The sequence below is a fragment of the Cucurbita maxima genome, unplaced genomic scaffold (genome assembly GCF_002738345.1).
Source record: "Cucurbita maxima cultivar Rimu unplaced genomic scaffold, Cmax_1.0 Cma_Scf00036, whole genome shotgun sequence".
NCBI classification, from domain to species: Eukaryota; Viridiplantae; Streptophyta; class Magnoliopsida; order Cucurbitales; family Cucurbitaceae; genus Cucurbita; species Cucurbita maxima.
In genome coordinates this window covers 1,449,362-1,469,939 of record NW_019272052.1, presented here as the reverse complement: position 1 = coordinate 1,469,939, position 20,578 = coordinate 1,449,362, and the positions used below count along the sequence as shown (strand labels likewise).

The 20,578-nt window shown below is 39.6% G+C and overlaps 4 protein-coding genes across 7 annotated transcripts; all 4 read left to right on the top strand.

Moving 5' to 3' along the window:
- The first annotated feature begins 2,409 nt into the window (after positions 1–2,409).
- LOC111468156 (3-hydroxy-3-methylglutaryl-coenzyme A reductase 1-like) lies at positions 2,410–5,028 on the top strand. Its single transcript, XM_023113274.1, has 3 exons — positions 2,410–3,726; positions 3,823–4,169; positions 4,655–5,028. Exons 1-3 carry the CDS (start codon positions 2,571–2,573, stop codon positions 4,898–4,900), a joined length of 1,749 nt encoding a protein of 582 aa, XP_022969042.1. The 5' UTR covers positions 2,410–2,570; the 3' UTR covers positions 4,901–5,028.
- A 1,860-nt stretch (positions 5,029–6,888) lies between these two features.
- LOC111468100 (cellulose synthase-like protein D4) lies at positions 6,889–12,607 on the top strand. Its single transcript, XM_023113162.1, has 6 exons — positions 6,889–7,349; positions 7,643–8,020; positions 8,095–8,899; positions 9,742–10,502; positions 10,589–11,097; positions 12,040–12,607. The coding sequence occupies exons 1-6, from the start codon at positions 6,889–6,891 to the stop codon at positions 12,498–12,500; spliced, it is 3,375 nt and encodes a 1,124-aa protein (XP_022968930.1). The 3' UTR covers positions 12,501–12,607.
- Positions 12,608–13,403: 796 nt separating this feature from the next.
- Positions 13,404–18,056, top strand: LOC111468123 (protein FAR1-RELATED SEQUENCE 5). 4 transcript variants are annotated; one of them, XR_002714713.1, is made up of 4 exons: positions 13,404–16,341; positions 16,923–17,116; positions 17,316–17,448; positions 17,572–18,056. XR_002714713.1 is itself a non-coding variant. In XM_023113210.1 (3 exons), exons 1-2 carry the CDS (start codon positions 14,143–14,145, stop codon positions 17,094–17,096), a joined length of 2,373 nt encoding a protein of 790 aa, XP_022968978.1. In that variant the 5' UTR covers positions 13,404–14,142; the 3' UTR covers positions 17,097–17,116; positions 17,572–18,056. The 4 variants fall into 4 exon arrangements, 1 of the variants encoding a protein (XP_022968978.1); XR_002714712.1 differs by having other exon boundaries at positions 13,405–13,624; positions 13,695–16,341; positions 16,923–17,448; XM_023113210.1 differs by lacking the exon at positions 17,316–17,448.
- Positions 18,057–19,368: 1,312 nt separating this feature from the next.
- On the top strand, positions 19,369–20,088 carry LOC111468068. Its single transcript, XM_023113119.1, has one exon. It carries the CDS (start codon positions 19,369–19,371, stop codon positions 20,086–20,088), a length of 720 nt encoding a protein of 239 aa, XP_022968887.1.
- The last annotated feature ends 490 nt before the right edge of the window (positions 20,089–20,578 follow it).

Below are 20,578 nucleotides of genomic sequence, written 5' to 3'. Positions count from 1 at the left end.
TGAGTCATTTTAAATTATTGTTCTTGAGTATTTGAATTTCTGATCTTTTAGTCGAGAGTAATATGTCTTTAACATTGATTTTATAATGATTTGTGTGAATATGTTTGCTCACTAAGCAACTATACGAGTCAAGCTTTCATATGTCCTATGATAGACTATTCTCGAAAATTTTATTTTTAGCTTGAGGGTTCACTTATCTATGGATATTTATATTAATATAGATAAAAGAATATAGATATTGACATCGATTAATCAGTAGATTTAAAATACTCATATCCGACATTAATATTATAATTTTGTTGCAATAAAAAATAAAAACACACAAAGTCCTCTTCAGCTGGTTACTTGATGTGAGTAGGTTTGGAGTTTGTAGGAAATGGATGCATTTAATTTTTCAATATCATCTCTTCCCTATTACAAACCTCCTTGATTTGACCTAAAACTAATACTTCTTGCATTCGATACCAATTAAATGAACTTACTTTTACAAATAAGTTTCTCGTTCGAGCCGACACTGATATCCGTTCTTGACTAAACACTTAGATATTCAAACTCAATCCGTTAGAAAAGATATTTGATGATGATATGTATGGAGCAGGACTTAGATCTCTTCTTTATCCTCACATTAGAATCAAATATCTTTAACAAAAATGTTCGTGGATTGAGTTACAGCATGCCGACAACACAACCCGAAGAGGGTTGGGTTGGGTTGGGCTGGATTGTAAAATAACGTCGAGTTATTTGGGTTACTACCAACCCGAAATTTAAATTTTTCCAAAAACATCCCTCAACCCAATTAAGCCTACATATGTTTTGAAGGTCAAATCAGTAAATTCCCACCTAAAAACCAAAATATTTATTCTCACATTATTTTTATTAATGAATTAAAGCTAAATTGGTACCTCTAAAATCATTATACAATTATTTAATTATTATAAAACTATTTTTATTTATAAATAAAATATTTGACACAATATCCTTAGCATGATTCACATGGTTAATAAATTATTGATATATATTTGGAAGGTTGCATGATTAAAATATTTATAATACTACAACCAATATTGGTGGATTTTTTCAATTATTTTAATTTTTAATTTTTTTTAATATTATTTTTTTATTTGCTCATAAAATGGTGGCTAAAATTTAATTTATTTTTTTAAAAAAGTATTAGAATTCAGAGTTTTATTGATATTTTTATTTAATTAAAAAAAATTATGATCGTATTATTAATATGATCCTCTTAATTTATATTTAATTTAACACTTGAGTTGGGTTATCTATAAATATGTTTATTCTCATCGATAATTAATATTTATTTTTTTTATATGTACTAAATAAACCTATAAATACAAGCATTCAACCATAAATTAAAAACAATTAATGAATTATTATTATTATTTTTAAATACATAGTTGTTGTCCATTTTTTAACCATTTTTTCTATTTTTCTATTTTTCTATTTTCTATGTATTTATTTTATGTACTTAATTTATTCTCGAGTGGCAAAATGCGTTCACATCATATTTACGACGGGGCCAATATATTAAATATGATAAATGACATAAAGTTGAAATTAAAATTGAAGACAATGGGAGGGAGCGTAGCTTGAGGTAAGGGTGTTCAAAAAATTCGGTGACTTGAAAAATTCAATCGACCAAATCCAACCTAATTTGTATCATTTAGGTCTAGTGTCCTTGCTGACCCACCGCCTCGTGTCCACCAAAGGAGAAATATACTCCCTTCAGGGCCTGGTGCCCTGACACATGTAGGACCCCTCAATCCACCCCTTCGAGGCCTAGTGTCCTTGATGGCGCACCGCCTTGTGTCCACCAAAGGGAAAATCCACTCCTTTCAGGGGCCAATGCCCAATGTCCTTGCTAGCACACTGCCTCGTGTCCATCTCTCCTCGCTAGCATATCGCCCGATGTCTGGCTATGATAGCATTTGTAATGGCCCAAGCGCACTGCTAACGGATATTGTTATCTCTAAGCTTTCCCTTATGGGATTTACCTTCAAGTTTTTTAAAACGCATCTGCTAGCCAAAGGTTTCCACACCCTTAAAGAATGTTTCGTTATCCTTCCCAACCGATGTCGGATCTCACAATATCACTAACCTCGATTACAAATATTAAATATTCTTAATTTTTTAAAAATTAAGTTTGAGTTATAACTCTATTTTCGTTTTGGTCTAATTGACCAACCAAATTTTAAAAATTCTAATCGAACCAAATTTTATGGTTGGGTCGGGTTGAATTGGGTGGGATATTCGAATGAGTGAGACTAAAACTAAATAATTTTTGCTTAGGAATAAAGTAGTAGGACCCATCTTAAATAGAAATTTCACAACAGAAAAGAATCCTATAAATACCGCATAACAATCGAACCTCCGTTCAGGTTCGAACCGGCAACTGGTTTTTTCTTTTTCGTGATCCAGTATCGCCGCCAGTCACCGCTGCATCTATATCTATTTCGCCTCCTTTTTTTCTCTCACGAACGGCCCATTTCCTTCTACGGCCACCATCGTCCGATCCGGCGCCGGCGTTTTGGGCCTTCAACTTCAGTATCATTATGGACGCCCGCTGCCGATCGACGAAGTCGACGACTACCAAGGTGAAGGCGACGACCAACACCGTCAACGAAGATTCCACGAAGTCTTCCGACGCTCAGGCCCTCCCTCTATACTTCACCAATGCCGTCTTCTTCACGCTCTTCTTCTCCGTCGTGTATTATCTACTCGGCCAGTGGCGGATGAAGATCCGGAACTCTGTTCCTCTGCATTTTGTTACTCCATTGGAGATCGTTGCTCTTGTCGCCTTAGTAGCCTCGCTCGTGTACCTTATTGGATTCTTCGGGATCGATTTTGTTCAGTCTCTGTTTCTCCGTCCGACGGCGGAAGGGTGGACGTCGGAGGACGACGATGAGCGTTCCATTGTTAAAGATGATTCGGGGAAAGTGCCGTGTGGTGCAGTGCTTGATTGTGCTGTTTCTCCTCAAGTTCCACCTACAGTTCTGTCTGTACCAAAATCGGTTGATCCGCTGCCAGTTCCGATCAAACTGAACGAAGAAGATGAGGAAATCGTAAAATCCGTGGTGGTTGGGACTACTCCGTCGTACTCTCTTGAATCGAAGCTCGGAGACTGTGCTAGAGCGGCGGCAATCCGCCGTGAGGCTCTTCAGAGGATTACCGGTAAGTTTCTCTCCGGTTTGCCTCTGGACGGCTTCGATTACGCTTCGATTTTAGGGCAGTGCTGTGAGATGCCAGTTGGATACGTCCAGATTCCGGTAGGTATTGCAGGTCCGCTTTTGCTTGATGAAAAAGAATTTTCAGTGCCGATGGCTACAACAGAGGGATGTTTGGTTGCGAGTACAAATCGAGGATGCAAGGCGATTCACCTATCAGGAGGAGCCAACAGCGTCTTGTTGAGAGATGGCATGACCAGAGCTCCGGTGGTGAGATTCGCCACCGCGAAGAGAGCCGCTCAACTCAAGATTTTTCTTGAAGAACCTGAAAATTTCGAGACTCTGGCTTTGATCTTCAACAAATCGAGCCGATTCGCGAGACTGCAAAACATCAAATGCGCCATTGCCGGTAAAAACCTCTATACGAGATTCTCGTGCAGCACTGGCGACGCCATGGGGATGAACATGGTCTCTAAAGGTGTGCAGAACGTTCTGGATTTCTTGCAGGAGGATTTCCCTGACATGGATGTCATCGGCATCTCAGGTAAGTTAATAATAGTGTAAACTACAACAAAATCACAACAATGAATTCGAATTTATTCCAAAAACCGTTTAGAAATCATTTGATTGCTGTGATTAGGAAATTTCTGCTCTGACAAGAAGGCCGCTGCCGTGAACTGGATTGAAGGAAGGGGAAAATCGGTGGTTTGCGAGGCGATAATTAAAGGCGATGTGGTGAGGAAGGTGTTGAAAACCAACGTGGAGGCTTTGGTGGAACTTAACATGCTTAAGAACCTTGCTGGGTCCGCCATTGCTGGAGCACTGGGTGGATTTAATGCTCACGCCAGTAATATTGTCACTGCCATTTACATAGCCACTGGCCAAGATCCTGCACAGAACGTGGAGAGTTCTCACTGCATTACAATGATGGAAGCTGTGAATGATGGCAGGGATCTTCACGTGTCCGTTACCATGCCTTCCATTGAGGTAATTTTCCTTTTACCTTCTCGTATTCAATTCATTTGGAATAATTTCTTTTCTAAGTACAAAATAGTTCGTAATTTTTTATCTCTAATAATGCAAGGTTCAGATCTTATTTTCGTTAGCATCTGAAGTATTTTAGAGGCCTTTATAAGGGTGCATGGTGTGGAAACTTCTTTCGAAAACCTATTTATAACACATGGATTCAGGAAGAGAACTAAGGGTGTGGAAACCTTAAAATGAGTTCTAAAATCCTTGAAAGGAAGTCTCAAACACGGACTTTAGTCTTAGAATTAGACATAGAAAATAATTGAATTTAGTGTATTGAGTATGTTAGATGAACACGACTCTCTACAATGGTATGATATTCCTCAAAAAGCCTCAAGCTAATGGAGAGTGTATTATTTGATTATAAATCTATGATCATTCATTCTCTAAATTAGTCGGACTTTTATCATCCGTCTTTAAATCTACTGGGTTTGGTAACGTAGGTTGGTACAATTGGTGGGGGCACACAACTGGCCTCGCAATCGGCTTGTCTGAATCTGCTTGGAGTTAAGGGCGCCAACAGAGAAGCGCCAGGCTCAAACGCAAGGCTATTGGCCACCATTGTAGCTGGCTCTGTTCTTGCTGGAGAGCTCTCTCTCATGTCTGCCCTTGCAGCTGGACAGCTCGTCAAAAGCCACTTGAAATACAACAGATCAAGCAGAGACATCCCCAGTGTTTCATCCTCCTAGTCTCTCTTCACACTCCACAACCACCACCGCCAAACCCGCCGGTGCTACGCCGTCCACGGCGGAGGTATGAATAACGTATAAAAACTAAAAAATAAAAACAATGGTTTCTTGAATTTTCTGTTTCAATTTCTGTGTAACTTCTGTTCGTTACTTTAAATAATGATTTTAGAATAAGCTATTATGATATTAATATCAAATTATTTTTATTTTAAAATTAGCATATTTGAAAATATTAGATAAATTAAAAATATGATTTTCTAAGTATTATTTTGTGATGAAATTTTGTCCTTTTCTATCTAATATTATTTTTCTCTAACAAACAAATTTTTTTTTATCACAATTTTAGTATTTTAGAAGCGGGAAACAATTATTCCGACACATTTTGATGGGAAAAATCTTACATGGTTGATGACGTGGCAAAGATACTGTAACGTAAATTTGACACGTGGCACTAGGTTAATTAAAAAAAGAAAATAAAAGAGGAAATCAAATGGGGTCTAAGTTATAAATGTATTTATTTTTCTTTTATTTTGGCCTTTGAGTACTCAACACGTGGGGCTGAATTAATTATTTAAAAAAGAAAGTATTATAAAATGGTCTAATTACCTCCTCATGACACGACACGTGTCCCACTATTTATTGTTGAATGATGAGAGTCCACATCTACAAAAGGTTATTGATTTATAATCAAGTAATACTCTTTCCATTAGTAGTGAACACCTCTTAGAGAAGTCCAAAATAAAGCAATGAAAGTTTATACTCAAAGTGGATAGTATCCTCATTTAACATTTTCATTATTATTATTATTATTATTATTTTGCTAGTTTTTGTTTTCCCTCCCTATTTTATTCTCGTATTTATGACAAACAAGTCAATACAATTGGATGGATTTAATGGTAAGCTTTAATGGCATCTTTTTAACTTATTGACTTAATAATAAAAAACAAGCCGCCTAATTTAAACTTGTATAAATGATTAGGGTTGGGTTGGGTTGAGTTGGGTAAGGTAGGGTGGGTTGAAAATTAAATAAGTATGACCAACATTTATAGGGGTTAGGGTCGGAGAAATAAATTGAGAAAAGTTTAAACGTACTTATGTTATATTATTATATAGAATTTTTTTCCTTTTATCGATGGTATTAATTAAAACTTTAAACTAATAACTATATCAAATGTCGTTTTAGACGGATTTATAACTTTTTTACGATTTATATTTATTAAAATTTCGAGGAAAAAGTAATTTTGTATAAATTTTTAGGTGATTTTTTATTTGATTTTAAATGAAATTAGTAAAAAAAAAAAAAATGTAGTAAATTAGGAATTATGGAAAGTGTAACAAAGAAAGGGAAGAAGGACGAGAGACAAATAGGAGAATACGAATGGAAAACGACAATGAACGATGGTGACGTTGATAATCAAGCCCATAACTCAGCTCACGAGCTCGACTCATTGGATTAACTTTTAGGTTAGAGATCGAGCTGGATGAGATAAAAGAAAGTTAAAAAAATTCTTATAATCAATATATTAATGGAAACATATGGAATTAAGTTTAAAAAAGAGTTTTTTTTTTTTTTTAGAATTTATAAAAACTCATAAAAATAATCCAAATTAACCATCGGCCTTCGAAAATCTCTTACGTTGTCCTCCACAAACACAATCCTTAAAATCCTCAACACAGATGTCTAAATTTAGCCTTCTACCAATCTGGTGTGTCTCCAACCACACATCTCTACCGTTGGATCAATCCGTCAATGTTATGTCCCCAATTTTCCACCATTGCTCTCCTAACTTCTTGGAGCAATGCTCCACCATTGATCACAAGTCCCCTTCCTTTCTCTCAAAACCTTCTAATTTCAAACACATTTCCCATTTCTTCTCTTCTCTGAGCTAAAAATCAACTTCTTTTCATATCTTTTGCTTCATGAAAATGGTAGAAGATGAGTTTTGATTGAAACTAAACGCATTTGGAGCTAAAAACCAACATCAACAATGGCAACTTTAACCAACCAAACATCCAAGAAAGCCATTCGCAGCCCGGGCGGGGCGTCGAATTCTGCAGCCAATCGAGGTTCAAGTGGACAATCCGTTAAGTTCGCACGAAGAACATCGAGTGGCCGATATGTCAGCCTATCGAGAGATGATCTCGACATGTCGGGAGAGGTATCGGGGGATTATATTAACTACACCGTGCATATTCCTCCAACCCCAGATAATCAACCGATGGATACATCGATAGCCACCAAAGCAGAGGAGCAATACGTCGCAAACTCGCTGTTTACTGGTGGATTCAACAGCGTGACACGAGCACATCTCATGGATAAGGTGATCGATTCCAAGGTTACTCATCCTCAAATGGCTGGAGCTAAAGGCTCGTCTTGTGCCATGCCTGCTTGTGATGGCAAGGTCATGAAGGACGAGCGGGGTAAAGATATCACTCCTTGTGAATGCAGGTTCGATTCATTCATCCGCTTAAACTTTTGAGTTTTACAAAACACGCTTCAAAGGGTCTAATCCTCCGAACGTTATTTTGAATTATAGTTTACCATATATATCATATTTGATCTTTTATTATAGGCAAATATCTAGATATTTGTCTTCTTTTACGGCTTACTATAGGTATTATGGTAAATATCTTGTATCAATTTATTGTTATTTCCATATCTTTCCACGCCATTTAGGTGCGGTGGTTTTATTCTCATAACCCCCGAGCGTTATTTTGAACGTGTCGTTCGGTTCGGTACAGGTTTAGAATTTGTAGGGATTGCTATCTTGATGCATTGAAGGACACAGGGCTTTGTCCTGGATGCAAAGAGCCCTATAAAGTGGGTGACTATGATGATGATTCTAATGACTATTCTAATGGAACATTACAATTAAAAGGCCATGATGGGTCTAAGTCAATGATGAAGCTAAACCAAGGTGGAGAATTTGATCACAACAAATGGTTGTTTGAGTCAAAAGGAACCTATGGTGTTGGCAATGCATACCTGAATCAAGATGACGGGTACAATGATGGCAACGACGACAAGTTCCGTGAAGGAATGTTGGAGTCGATGGACAAGCCATGGAAACCGCTCAGTCGAACGTTTCCGATCCCGGCTAGCATCATTAGTCCATACAGGTTTCTTTCGTTTTACATGTTCGAAAACGTTCAAATATTTATCGATATGTTCGTAAATCGATCATTCTTTGCAGGTTGTTGATATTGATAAGACTTGTGGTGTTGGGTTTCTTTTTGCATTGGAGAGTGCAACATCCAAATGAGGATGCAATATGGCTATGGTTGATGTCTATTGTATGTGAAATATGGTTCGCTTTCTCTTGGATTCTCGATCAAATTCCGAAGGTATGTCCCGTTAATCGAGATACCGATCTTCAAGTTCTTTATGACAAGTTCGATGCTCCGTCTCCGTCGAATCCCACCGGGCGTTCCGATCTCCCGGGTGTCGACATGTTTGTATCCACAGCGGATCCTGAAAAGGAACCGGTTCTTGTAACGGCCAATACGATATTATCCATTCTTGCAGCGGATTATCCGGTTGAAAAACTTGCTTGCTACATCTCTGATGATGGAGGTGCACTCTTGACATTCGAGGCAATGGCGGAGGCTGCTAGCTTTGCGGATTTGTGGGTGCCGTTTTGTCGTAAGCATGATATCGAGCCGAGAAATCCTGAAAGCTATTTTAGTTTAAAAGTGGATCCAACGAAGAATAAGAGTAGGTCGGATTTTGTGAAGGATAGAAGGAAAATTAAGCGAGAGTACGACGAGTTTAAGGTTCGAACAAATGGGCTTCCCGACGCGATTAGGAGGCGATCGGATGCTTTCAATGCAAGAGAGGAGATGAAGATGTGGAAACACAAGAAAGAAACTGGAGGAGATCCCATGGAGCCAATTAAGGTTCAAAAAGCAACATGGATGGCTGATGGAAGCCATTGGCCTGGTACTTGGGTTGTCCCTGCTGGTGACCATTCTAAGGGTGATCATGCAGGAATTCTTCAGGTATGTTCAAACGCTAAATTTGTCTATGTAACGGCTCAAGCCCACCGCTAACAGATACTGTCCTTTTTAAGCTATCTCTCGAGGTTTTTAAAAAGCATCTCGTGATAGGGAGAGGTTTCTATACCCTTATAATGAATGTTTTATTCTCCTCCCGAACCGATGTGGGATCTCACAATCTACCTCCAGGCCTAGCGTCCTCGCTGACACTCGTTCCGTTCTCCAATTGATGTGGGACCCCCAATTCTCCCCCGTTTGGGGCCTAGTGTCCTTGCTAGCATACCTCCTCGTGTCCACCCCTCTTCGGGGATCAGCCTCCTCACATGTCTGGTTTTGATAACATTTGTAACAGCTCAAGCCTAGCCTACCATTAGCCGATATTGTCCTCTCTGGGCTTTTCCTTTTGGGCTTCCTCTCAAAGTTTTTAAAACGGTCTGATAGAGAGATATTCATACCCTTATAAAGAATGCTTTGTTCTCCTCCCCAACCGATGTGGGATCTCAAAATTCACCTCTCGGGCCCAGTGTCCTCGCTGGCACTCGTTCCCTTCTCCAATCTATGAAGAACCCCCTTCGAGACGCAGCGTTCTTGTTGGCACACCGCTTCGTGTCCACTCCCCTTTGGGGCTTAGCCTCCTCACTAGCAAATCCCTTTGTATCTGGCTCTGATACCATTTGTAACAACCCAAGCCTACCGCTAGCAAATATTATTCTCTTTAGGTTTTCCCTTTTGGACTTCCCTTCAATATTTTTAAAACCCGTCTACTGAGGAGAGGTTTCCACACCCTTATAATGAATGCTTCCTTCTCCTCCCCAATCACAATCTTAATGTAATTAATTTTACAGGTGATGTTGAAGCCTCCAAGCCATGACCCATTACTGGGGAGTACAGACGAGAAGATCATAGACTTCACAGACGTCGACATTCGTCTTCCAATGTTCGTATACGTATCTCGTGAGAAACGACCCGGATACGATCACAACAAAAAGGCAGGCGCCATGAACGCCCTCGTACGAGCGTCGGCCGTGTTGTCAAATGGTCCATTCATTCTCAACCTTGATTGTGACCATTATGTGTATAACTGCAAAGCCATCAAAGAGGGAATGTGCTTCATGATGGACCGTGGTGGGGAGGATATTTGTTACATCCAATTCCCTCAAAGATTTGAAGGCATTGATCCTTCTGATCGATATGCCAATCATAATACTGTCTTCTTTGATGGCAATATGAGAGCACTTGATGGAATACAAGGTCCGGTGTACGTCGGAACGGGTTGTATGTTTCGTCGCTTCGCCCTCTACGGTTTCGACCCGCCTCAACCCGATATGGTTAAGCATAAAAGTGATTCCTCTGAAACACAACCTTTGCAAACACAACCTTTGCAATCCACTGACTTTGATCCTGACCTTGATGTCAATTTACTTCCCAAGCGTTTTGGAAATTCTACCATGTTGGCTGACTCGATACCGGTTGCCGAGTTTCAAGGCCGCCCGATTGCTGATCATCCTGCAGTTCGGTATGGACGCCCTCCCGGTGTTCTTCGGGCTCCTCGTCAACCACTCGACGCTGCAACCGTTGCTGAATCTGTCTCCGTAATTTCTTGCTGGTATGATGCACTCAAGCCTCGTAACTTTAAAAAATGTTTAATAGGTCGCTCAACTTTAAACTTGATATGGATGATGCATTGAACAGGTACGAGGACAAAACGGAATGGGGCGAGCGAGTAGGGTGGATCTACGGGTCGGTGACAGAGGATGTGGTCACTGGCTACCGCATGCACAACCGTGGATGGCATTCTGTTTACTGCATCACCAAGCGCGATGCCTTCCGAGGGTCGGCTCCAATCAATCTCACTGATCGACTTCACCAAGTGCTCCGATGGGCGACAGGTTCGGTCGAGATTTTCTTCTCGAAAAACAATGCATTGCTGGCTTCGAGACGCCTCAAAATTCTGCAACGTCTCGCCTACCTCAACGTCGGCATCTACCCCTTCACCTCGGTCTTCCTCATTGTCTACTGCTTCCTCCCAGCTCTCTCCCTTTTCTCTGGCAACTTCATTGTCCAGACACTGAATGTCACCTTCTTGGTGTACCTTCTCATCATCACTGTCTGTTTAATCTCCTTAGCCATTTTGGAAGTCAAGTGGTCTGGCATTGGCTTGGAAGAATGGTGGAGAAATGAACAGTTTTGGCTCATTTCAGGTAACCGTCAACTTTAATACGCTTACGGCCCAAACCTACTGATATTGTCCTTTTTAGGCTTCCACTCAAGGTCAACTTTAATACGCTTATGGCCCAAGCCTATCAATATTGTCCTTTTTAGACTTCCACTCAAGATTTTTAAAACGCGTATACTAGGGAGAGGTTTCCACCCCTTGTAAAAGGTGTTTTATTCTCCTCCTCAACCGATGTGGAATCTTACAATTCACCACCCTTTAGGGCCCAGCATCATCGCTGGCACTCGTTCCATTCATCAACCGATGTAGGACCCTCTAATCCACCACCTTTCGGGGCCCAGCATCTTTGCTAGCACACTACCCCGTGTCCACCACTTTGGGACACAGCCTCCTTGTTGACACATCGCCTGGTATCTGGCTCTAATATCATTGGTAACGGCCCAAATCCACTACTTAGTAGATATTGTTCTCTTTGGACTTTCTCTTTCAGGCTTCCTCTCAAGGTTTTTAAAATGCGTATGCTATGCAGAGGTTTCCACACCTTTTATAAGGGGTGTATCGTTCTCCTCCCAACCAATGTGGGATCTTACAATCCACCCCATTCGGGACCCAGCATCCTCGCTGACACTCATTCTCTTCATCAATCGATGTGGGACCCTCTAATCCACCCCCCTTTGTGGTCCAGCATCCTTGCTGGCACACCGCCTCGTGTCCAACCCCCTTTAAGACTCAGTCTCCTCGTTGGAACATCGCTTGGTGTCTCGCTCTGATATCATTTGTAACAGCCGAACCCACAACTAGCCGATATTGTCCTTTTTGGGCTTTCCCTTTTAAGTTTCCCCTTTCCCCTCAAGGTATTTAAAACGCGTTTACTAGGGAGAGATTTCCACACCCTTATAAAGGGTGTTTCATTCTCCTCCCCGACCGATATAAGATCTTACACTGACATTTTAACTCTTGATCTCAGGCACGTCAGCTCACTTAGCAGCTGTGGTCCAAGGCTTGTTAAAGGTGGTAGCAGGGATCGAGATCTCTTTCACATTGACATCAAAGTCATCCGGAGACGACGTCGAAGACATCTACGCAGACTTGTACCTCGTGAAATGGACGTCGTTGATGGTTCCTCCCATTGTGATAGCCCTGATGAACATAATAGCCATGGTGGTAGCATTCTCAAGGACAATATACAGCACAGTACCACAATGGAGCAAGTTCATAGGTGGGGCTTTCTTTAGCTTCTGGGTTTTGGCTCATTTGTATCCTTTTGCTAAAGGGTTGATGGGAAGAAGAGGAAAAACGCCAACAATTGTGATAGTTTGGTCAGGCTTGATTGCTATCACACTCTCTTTGCTGTGGATAGCCATTAGCCCACCAAAGCCAACTGCTGCTGATGCTGCCATTGGAGGAGGAGGCTTTGAATTCCCATGAACAGATATTAATTATTGGATATTCATTCAATTAATATCTCTGGACACACTCATGAACAATTTAGATTCATTTTGAAAGTTTTAAAATTTATGTAAACTCAAGAATGTTACTTGTTTTTTCTTTTTCTTTTTTTTCCTTTCATTTTGTTATTTGATTTGTTTCGATCTATAGAATAAGAGAGAAATGTGTTTATTTCACTTCCGACATTTCCTTAAATCTAGTTTGAGTGAAAAGAAAGAGTTTATCATCTCTCGAGACAAGGATCCGAATGTGTTGATTATTGAAATCATCCTTCACAAGTCATTCTTTTCTGCCGTTTACTCATGAATTTAGACTAGTTGGTTTACGTCGGGGTTAGAGATGTCCAGGGGCAGGATGGGGACGGGGAAACGTTCTCAATCCCCATTCCTTCCACCTATTTCATTTTTGGTCGCGCCAAATTTTTTTATTTATTTTGCGGGAATCAGAGTTGAAATTTTCAGCTGAAACAAGTTTACGTCATGAATTTTCTCCAAAAAAAATTATAAAAAAATTATAAAAAATCAATTTATTTCATAAGCTAGCACCATACTTCAAAATAATTAAATATTAATATTATAATATAGTTTTTAACCATTAAAAAAATCTGTAAATATTATCTCGATCACATTTATTTAAGAGGAAAAAAATGTTATTCACTCCCTTACCTATTTTTCGTCAAACAAGGAATCTTCGGTTCGGGGCGGGTTCCGACCCCACAGGTAAAGTAATGAACCAACCAATCGAAGTATTTGATTTATTTATTATTATTATTGAAATAAAATAAAGTTGGGAAGTCCATGAATTTAAATTATAGATAAAAGAAAGAAAAAAAAAAGAAAGAAACAAAAAAACATAAATTCAATTTGATGGAATAAATCAAATCCAAATGCGTTCAATAATTTCGGAATTTCAATCTGGCGTTGGTGAGGGGACGCGTGCATTTGAGAGAGTAATCGGCGAACCATTGGAACAAATCCTTCCAAAATTTTGAAGCCTTCGAGGAGGCTGCGCTTCCATACGAAGAATCCATCGCCATCCTCCAACTCTCAACGCTTTCTCACCGTCTCTTCGCGATCATCGTCCAATTTTCCACTTCATCCACGGTATTTTTCATCTTTCACCTCTGCTTCTCCATCTCTCTCTCTCTATAACCCTCTTTCCTTTTCGCTCCAGATTAAACACCCAATTTCCCCGCTTCTTTCGATTTCCCGGCAAAATTAAATTTCTTTTCTAGGGTTTTTTGAACCCCAGGAACTGGAGCCCCTCAGTGGGTTATCCCTCGCTCTTGATTGATCGAGTCTTTGCCGAGTATAGTTGGAGGTTTGAAGTTTGAATTGATTTTATGGATAATGGGTTTTGGTTGTTTTTGTGTTTGATTTAATGGGTACTGTGGCCATCGCTCGAATTTGAGATGAGATGGCTAGCTTCATTTGCGAGGTCGGTTATGTTATTTCTCTGTCTTCGCATGTTCCTATTCTACGGTAGATTTATGGGTTTAATGAGATTGTTGTTTTGTTGTTGCTGAGTGGTTGATCTCTTCTAGTCATAGCTTTCACTCACCTGGTTGGAACGGATATAGAGTTTGTAAAATAAATTCTGATTAAACATTAACTGTGTTCATATGGATAATGAAGTGATTGAGTTCGATATTGGATTGGGAGGAGGCAGTGGGAGGGAGGGAGATGACTATTCTATTGGTATGGTGCATCATTCCATTGAGGATGAAGAAATGGTTGATAGCCCTCCTCTGAGTAGCCTTGGTGGTGGCGCTGGCAGTGGTGAGATATATCTTCCTGAGGGTGATCTTTTGGATCTTGAACCTTATGAAGGAATGGAATTCGAGTCTGAAGAGGCTGCCAAAGCATTCTATAATTCATATGCTCGACGTGTTGGGTTCAGTACTCGTGTCAGCTCATCCCGTCGGTCTAGGCGCGATGGAGCGATTATACAAAGGCAATTTGTTTGTGCCAAAGAGGGTTTCAGGAATATGAATGAGAAGCGAACTAAAGATAGAGAAATTAAGCGCCCTCGAACCATCACTAGAGTGGGTTGCAAAGCATCCTTGTCTGTAAAGATGCATGATTCTGGGAAATGGGTTGTCTCTGGATTTGTTAGAGAGCATAATCATGAGTTAGTTCCTCCTGACCAGGTGCACTGCTTGCGGTCTCATAGGCAAATATCAGGTCCAGCAAAGACCTTAATTGATACTTTACAGGCTGCTGGGATGGGTCCTCGTAGGATTATGTCAGCACTGATAAAGGAGTATGGAGGAATCAGTAAAGTTGGATTTACTGAGGTTGATTGTCGAAATTATATGAGGAATAATCGCCAAAGGAGCTTAGAAGGTGACATTCAGCTGCTTTTGGATTACTTGAGGCAAATGCATTCTGAAAATCCGAACTTCTTCTATGCGGTGCAGGGTGAGGAGGATCAATGTGTGGGCAATGTCTTTTGGGCCGATCCAAAGGCTCGGATGAACTATACTTACTTTGGGGATACCGTTACATTTGACACTACCTATAGGTCAAACAGATATCGTCTGCCCTTTGCTCCTTTCACCGGGGTGAATCACCATGGACAGCCCGTGTTATTTGGCTGTGCTTTTCTAATAAATGAATCTGAAGCATCATTTAATTGGCTATTTAGAACGTGGCTTTTGGCAATGTCTGGTCGCCCACCTGTGTCAATTACTACCGATCATGATGCAATAATACAGTCAGCCATTACACAAGTTTTCCCTGAGACCCGTCACCGTTTCTGCAAATGGCATATTTTCAAGAAATGCCAGGAGATGCTTTCTCATGTGTTTCTGAAACACCCAAGCTTTGAAGCTGACTTCCACAAATGTGTAAATTTGACCGACTCTATTGAGGAATTTGAGTCCTGCTGGCTGTCACTTGTTGACAGATATGATCTCAGGGATCACGAGTGGCTTCAAACAATTTACTCTGCTCGGAGGCAGTGGGTTCCGGTGTATTTGCGGGATACTTTTTTTGCTGAAATGTCTATTACCCAGCGAAGTGATAGCATGAATTCATATTTTGATGGGTACGTGAATGCTTCGACCAATTTGAGTCAGTTCTTCAAACTGTATGAAAAAGCTTTAGAGAGTCGGAATGAGAAAGAAGTGAAAGCAGATTATGATACAATGAACACTTCCCCTGTTCTAAAAACTCCATCTCCAATGGAAAAACAGGTTTCTGAGCTTTACACCAGGAAACTGTTCTCAAGATTCCAAGAGGAGTTAGTTGGCACATTAACTTTTATGGCGTCGAAGGCTGATGACGATGGGGAAATTATAACATATCAAGTGGCCAAATTTGGCGAGGATCATAAAGCTCACTATGTGAAATTCAATGTTTTGGAGATGAGAGCAAGTTGTAGTTGCCAGATGTTCGAGTTCTCAGGCCTTCTGTGCGGACATATCTTGGCTGTCTTCAGAGTGACCAATGTTCTTACACTTCCATCTTATTACATATTGAAACGATGGACAAGAAATGCGAAGAGTAACGTAATGTTGGATGACCATGTGAATGATATCTATAACAACTATCTTGAATCTCATACTGTGAGATACAATACCCTACGCCACGAGGCTTTTAAATTCATTGAGGAAGGAGCAAAGACTGTGGATACGTATAATGTGGCAAAAGATGCCCTTCAAGAGGCTGCAAAAAGGGTTGCTCATACAATGAGGAATGATGGAAAAAATTCTACTATCAATGGGCGAATTAAAATGGACCCTGGAAATGACAGAAGCTATACATATCATAGTAGCAGCAGGGATCACGACGAGATATTGAGTAAAAACATGTCGGAGGTAGAAGTTCACTGTCTTTTGTATCTATCCGTTCTGTTTTTTTCAAGATTTCTAGCTAGAGGAAAAGCGGGATTTCTACTCCTTTTAGCACCTTACAGATTTAGTTTAGTGTTGGAGTTTGTTACTTTGTTTTCTTTCAATCCTGCTTCTACACTTATTCCAACTTATCAACCTTTGAACTATATGTGTGGTCGGATCTTACGATATTCATAAGCATTTGGTATATGATAGAACATGCTCCTCGAAGTTCTAGCTTTCACTGCATTACTTGGGAACTTGCTAGATTTGGAGTTTCAGAGTGCTTCATAATCCTTTCTTGTTAAATTTCTTTTTTCTTAGGACGTTTCAGTGTTTGGACTTCGGATAGCGTGTTTTTTTTCCTAGTCTTGGATAGATTTACCTTTTAATTATGCACATAACTTCAATATTGACGGCATGTATGCCTACTAAACGCATGCAATTGTATGGTTATAATGAATCTTTATCTAAGTTTCATGGTCTGGACAATCCTTCATTCCCTTGCATGTCAAGACATACACGATTTCGTTTTGACTTTATTTTACTCTTGAAATTTTCGGCAGGATGACTTGGACAAGAAAATCAACGAGCTTACCAATGAATTGGAGTGTGCAAATCGGAAGTGCGATGTTTACCGGTCTAACCTTTTTTCAATGCTGAAAGACATTGAGGACCACAAACTGCAATTATCTATTAAAGTGCAGAACATAAAAATTAGTATGAAAGATAGCATTTGAAGGTGTAGTAGACGTATATAGTGAGTCCTCGTCTCATCTCAATACCAAATATATTTCTAACCTCGGTCTCATCGAGAAGTACGTTAGTAATGGGGATGTAAACTTGTTTTTTGTCGAGTATTTGATTCTCCCCTACCTGTATGCAACAATTTAGAGGTGATAGTTTCTTGATTTACTGTCACTGGAGATCAATCACCGTGTTTCTATTTTCACTGCAAGATTTTTCTGGCCATCCAATGGGGTCCTCATTGCAGTACGATACTCCCTCAATGGTGCCAGAAACATAGAGTTATCTTGTTAATCTTCTTGTTCTTCGCATTTGAGTTCGCAAAGTCTAAAACGAAGACTACACGTAATAGTTGCTTCCCGATTTGATTTGTGTACTTTAGCATGTTATGATTTGATTTGATTTGATTTGATCTGGGTTTTTCTTCATTTTAATGTTGATTTTGGATTCTTTATTTTGATCTTGTAGGGGAAGATAGCAGCTGATTTTGAAGATAGTGGCGATGTTCATTGTATTGCTGGCTTACCTATTCAGATCAGTATCCTTTTCCACATCAATTTCTGAGTTGAAAACTGCTGATATATATATATATATATATATATTCATCTTATTGCTGTCTTGATTTGGGTAGCAAATAAGGAATGCCAGTAGCCTTTCAACTGAATGTACAGGAAATTCTTTGTAGATTTGGTAGTATTGTTGGTATGGTGATGAAGTAAGCTGTAGTCTGTTCAGAAAGATGTAATTGGTTAGCTGCTCAGTGGTAGCAAACTAGTTGTAGTTTTATATCTTTTTCTTGGGTTTGATTTCTTGTTCCAATGAAATTTTGAGCTGAAACTGAAACAGGAAACAGAATAACTGGTTCTTGTTCTTGTTCTTGGTCTTGGTCTTGGTGGTTGAGACAAGATGGTTGAAATAAATGAACCAATTCATGGATTTGGCTGTCCTGTTCTTATTTATTGTCGACTTTGATTTTATTTGGGACAGAGTTTGATCTATCTTCTGTTTCACTGGACCAGATGCCCATGAATCATCAGACAAAATCTGATGCTTCATTATATCATCAACTATGAACATCCTCGTAAGCCCCAAAATTGACCAAAAATATGTCATATTGTGTGGATATAACGTTATAAAACTCTCATTTTATTCTATATACTTTTATACTATATGAATACGAGTTTATATAGTTTAAAATGTATGCTTGTGTTGATCTCGAGTTTATTAGAGATGTGAATGACAGGAGATTGGCTAAATCAATGCTAACAACGCGAAATCAATGGTAACAATATGGTTCAAGTTATCAAAGTCGTATGATGTTTTGTGTTAGAATTAGGGAATATATGTTGCTTAGTAAGGTCGGTTTTCGGTTTTATGTTGTGTAATTTTAGTTATATTAAATTCTTTTGTTCTCACAAATTGTTCTTATCCATCTTAATGGGCCATCACACATTGTTCTTATCTATCCTAATTGCTCTAAGTAAGACAATTTCTTCCTTTCTTCTCAAGAGAATCAGATAATGGTTCAAAGAAAGAGCCACAACGATTGGAGAGGGGAACGAGTGGCAACTAAGGCGCTAGGCTTCGAAGGTGGATGGATGGTGAGATTTCTCATCGGTTGGAGAGGAGAACATCAGGAAAGCTAAAAAAACAATATCTACTAATGGTGGGTTTGAGTCATTACAGAGAGTCGGACAAGTTAAAAAAGGACAATATATTTATAAGCGGTAGGCTTGGGCTGTTATAGAGGGCAGACAAGTCCAAAAATGACATATCTGTTGGCGGTAGATCACTAAAGAGAGAGATATTCCTTTTTTAAGAGATCAATCGAGCAAAAGATAACCAAACGAAGCTTCTGTCTTAGCCAAATTTATGATTATTGAAAGAAACTTTGAACTTGAAGAACAAATTCTTGATGTTTTGCTCTCCACCAAAGAAACCACTACAAATTTCAACCTACAATGGTATCAGCTCAGGTTTGGTCAAAAGAACAATGAATATCACTCTTTAAAAGTAATTAGCTAAGCCAAAACCTTCTTCCATGGAATCAGATTCTTACCAATTTCATCTCCTTCTCTCAACCCACTTTCTTCCCCTTCATAATTGTTCTAACATTTCCAAGTTATTCTTGTTCTTACAAGATTTGTGCCCAAAATTAATCAAAATCAACTCTTTTTGGTGTTCAAATCCAAATCAAACTGCCCCTTCTTCGTTATAAAGCTATGAACTCTTCCACATTTCAAGCAAATCAAGAGCAAATAAGCAATGAAGATTGAAAAACAAGTGCTTAATCCTATCCATCCATGGCACAAGCTGAATCTATCCCACACTGATACCCCTTTCAACTGTGCTGGCTGCCATGAAGCTGGTATTGGCTTCAACTACCAATGCTTGCAATGTGACTTCACCTTGCACAAGCTCTGTGCCATGGCCCCTCCCAAGATCACTCACCCGTTCTACTCGAAATGTTCTTTCGACTTCTTCTTTTCTCCTCCCGGTGCCGCCGCGAGGTTCTGTGACGCTTGTCAAAACGACGTTTCGGGATTTGTTTACCATTGTAAACGTTGTGGTTTCGATCTCCACCCTTGTTGCGCAAATCTCCCTCAAGTGCTTGATGATGGGGAACACGATCTTTACCTTAGTATGAAGCTTTCGGGACCGTGCCATCGTTGCGGAGGCCGGGGACCGGGATGGTCTTATAAGTCAAAATGTAGGAGTTATAATCTTCACTTGTCATGTGTGAAGGAATTGCTTGTTGAGAGCTGGCAAGCTATGTACCTAAAAGTGGATAAGAATAAAGCCATTGAGGTTCAGACAAGGATTCCAAGCCTTAAGGGGACATGCCAAAGCCATCCAAGGGGAAGAGGAAAGGTTGAGCAAGGGTTTCTCATGGCTAGCCGGGCCGTTCGGTGCATCGTCTCAGCTATGCTCGGCGACCCGACAGCCATGATTGCTGCAGTTGTTGGTAGCCTCATATCCAAGTAAATCATGCGTAATTTTATGTTGTTTCCTTGGTTCGTGTTTGGTCTGTGTGTAATGTTGTAAAATAATGTTGTTTCTAGATAGAATGAAAATATCAATTAATTTCTGATATCGACGTTGAAGCTAATGAATATATGAAATTTTCGATTCATTCCTTAAGTCATCCGAAAATGTCAACATGTCAATGGAAATTTAAAAGATCGGTTTCGTTATACCCGTTGATCAAGTACTATACGAAAGCTTCTATAAATTAAAAGCGCTTAGAATCTAGGCTTTCAATTTTCTCGAGATCGTAAGCTTCAATTAATGGAAGATGGAGAGAAAATTTGGTTTCATGATGTTAGAAGTTGCTCGAGGTAACCCTAGATCTCCGCTGTCGACACGAACCTAACCAAGAAACTACTACATTTATTATTTATGATTACTTTAAAAGGAAAATCACATATAATTAAAGAAATAAAAAAAATTAAAAAAAAAAAAAAAAAAAAAAAAA

Excerpts from the sequence above, each read along its gene's own strand:
- LOC111468156 (XM_023113274.1), top strand. The coding sequence starts at position 2,571 with ATGGACGCCCGCTGCCGATCGACGAAGTCGACGACTACCAAGGTGAAG. Across the intron at positions 3,727-3,822 it reads GGATGTCATCGGCATCTCAG|GAAATTTCTGCTCTGACAAG; the intron begins GTAAGTTAATAA and ends TGCTGTGATTAG. Across the intron at positions 4,170-4,654 it reads TTACCATGCCTTCCATTGAG|GTTGGTACAATTGGTGGGGG; the intron begins GTAATTTTCCTT and ends TTGGTAACGTAG.
- LOC111468100 (XM_023113162.1), top strand. The coding sequence starts at position 6,889 with ATGGCAACTTTAACCAACCAAACATCCAAGAAAGCCATTCGCAGCCCG. Across the intron at positions 8,021-8,094 it reads AGCATCATTAGTCCATACAG|GTTGTTGATATTGATAAGAC; the intron begins GTTTCTTTCGTT and ends CATTCTTTGCAG. Across the intron at positions 10,503-10,588 it reads GTCTCCGTAATTTCTTGCTG|GTACGAGGACAAAACGGAAT; the intron begins GTATGATGCACT and ends TGCATTGAACAG.
- LOC111468123 (XM_023113210.1), top strand. The coding sequence starts at position 14,143 with ATGGATAATGAAGTGATTGAGTTCGATATTGGATTGGGAGGAGGCAGT. Across the intron at positions 16,342-16,922 it reads TGAGTAAAAACATGTCGGAG|GATGACTTGGACAAGAAAAT; the intron begins GTAGAAGTTCAC and ends AATTTTCGGCAG.
- LOC111468068 (XM_023113119.1), top strand. The coding sequence starts at position 19,369 with ATGAAGATTGAAAAACAAGTGCTTAATCCTATCCATCCATGGCACAAG.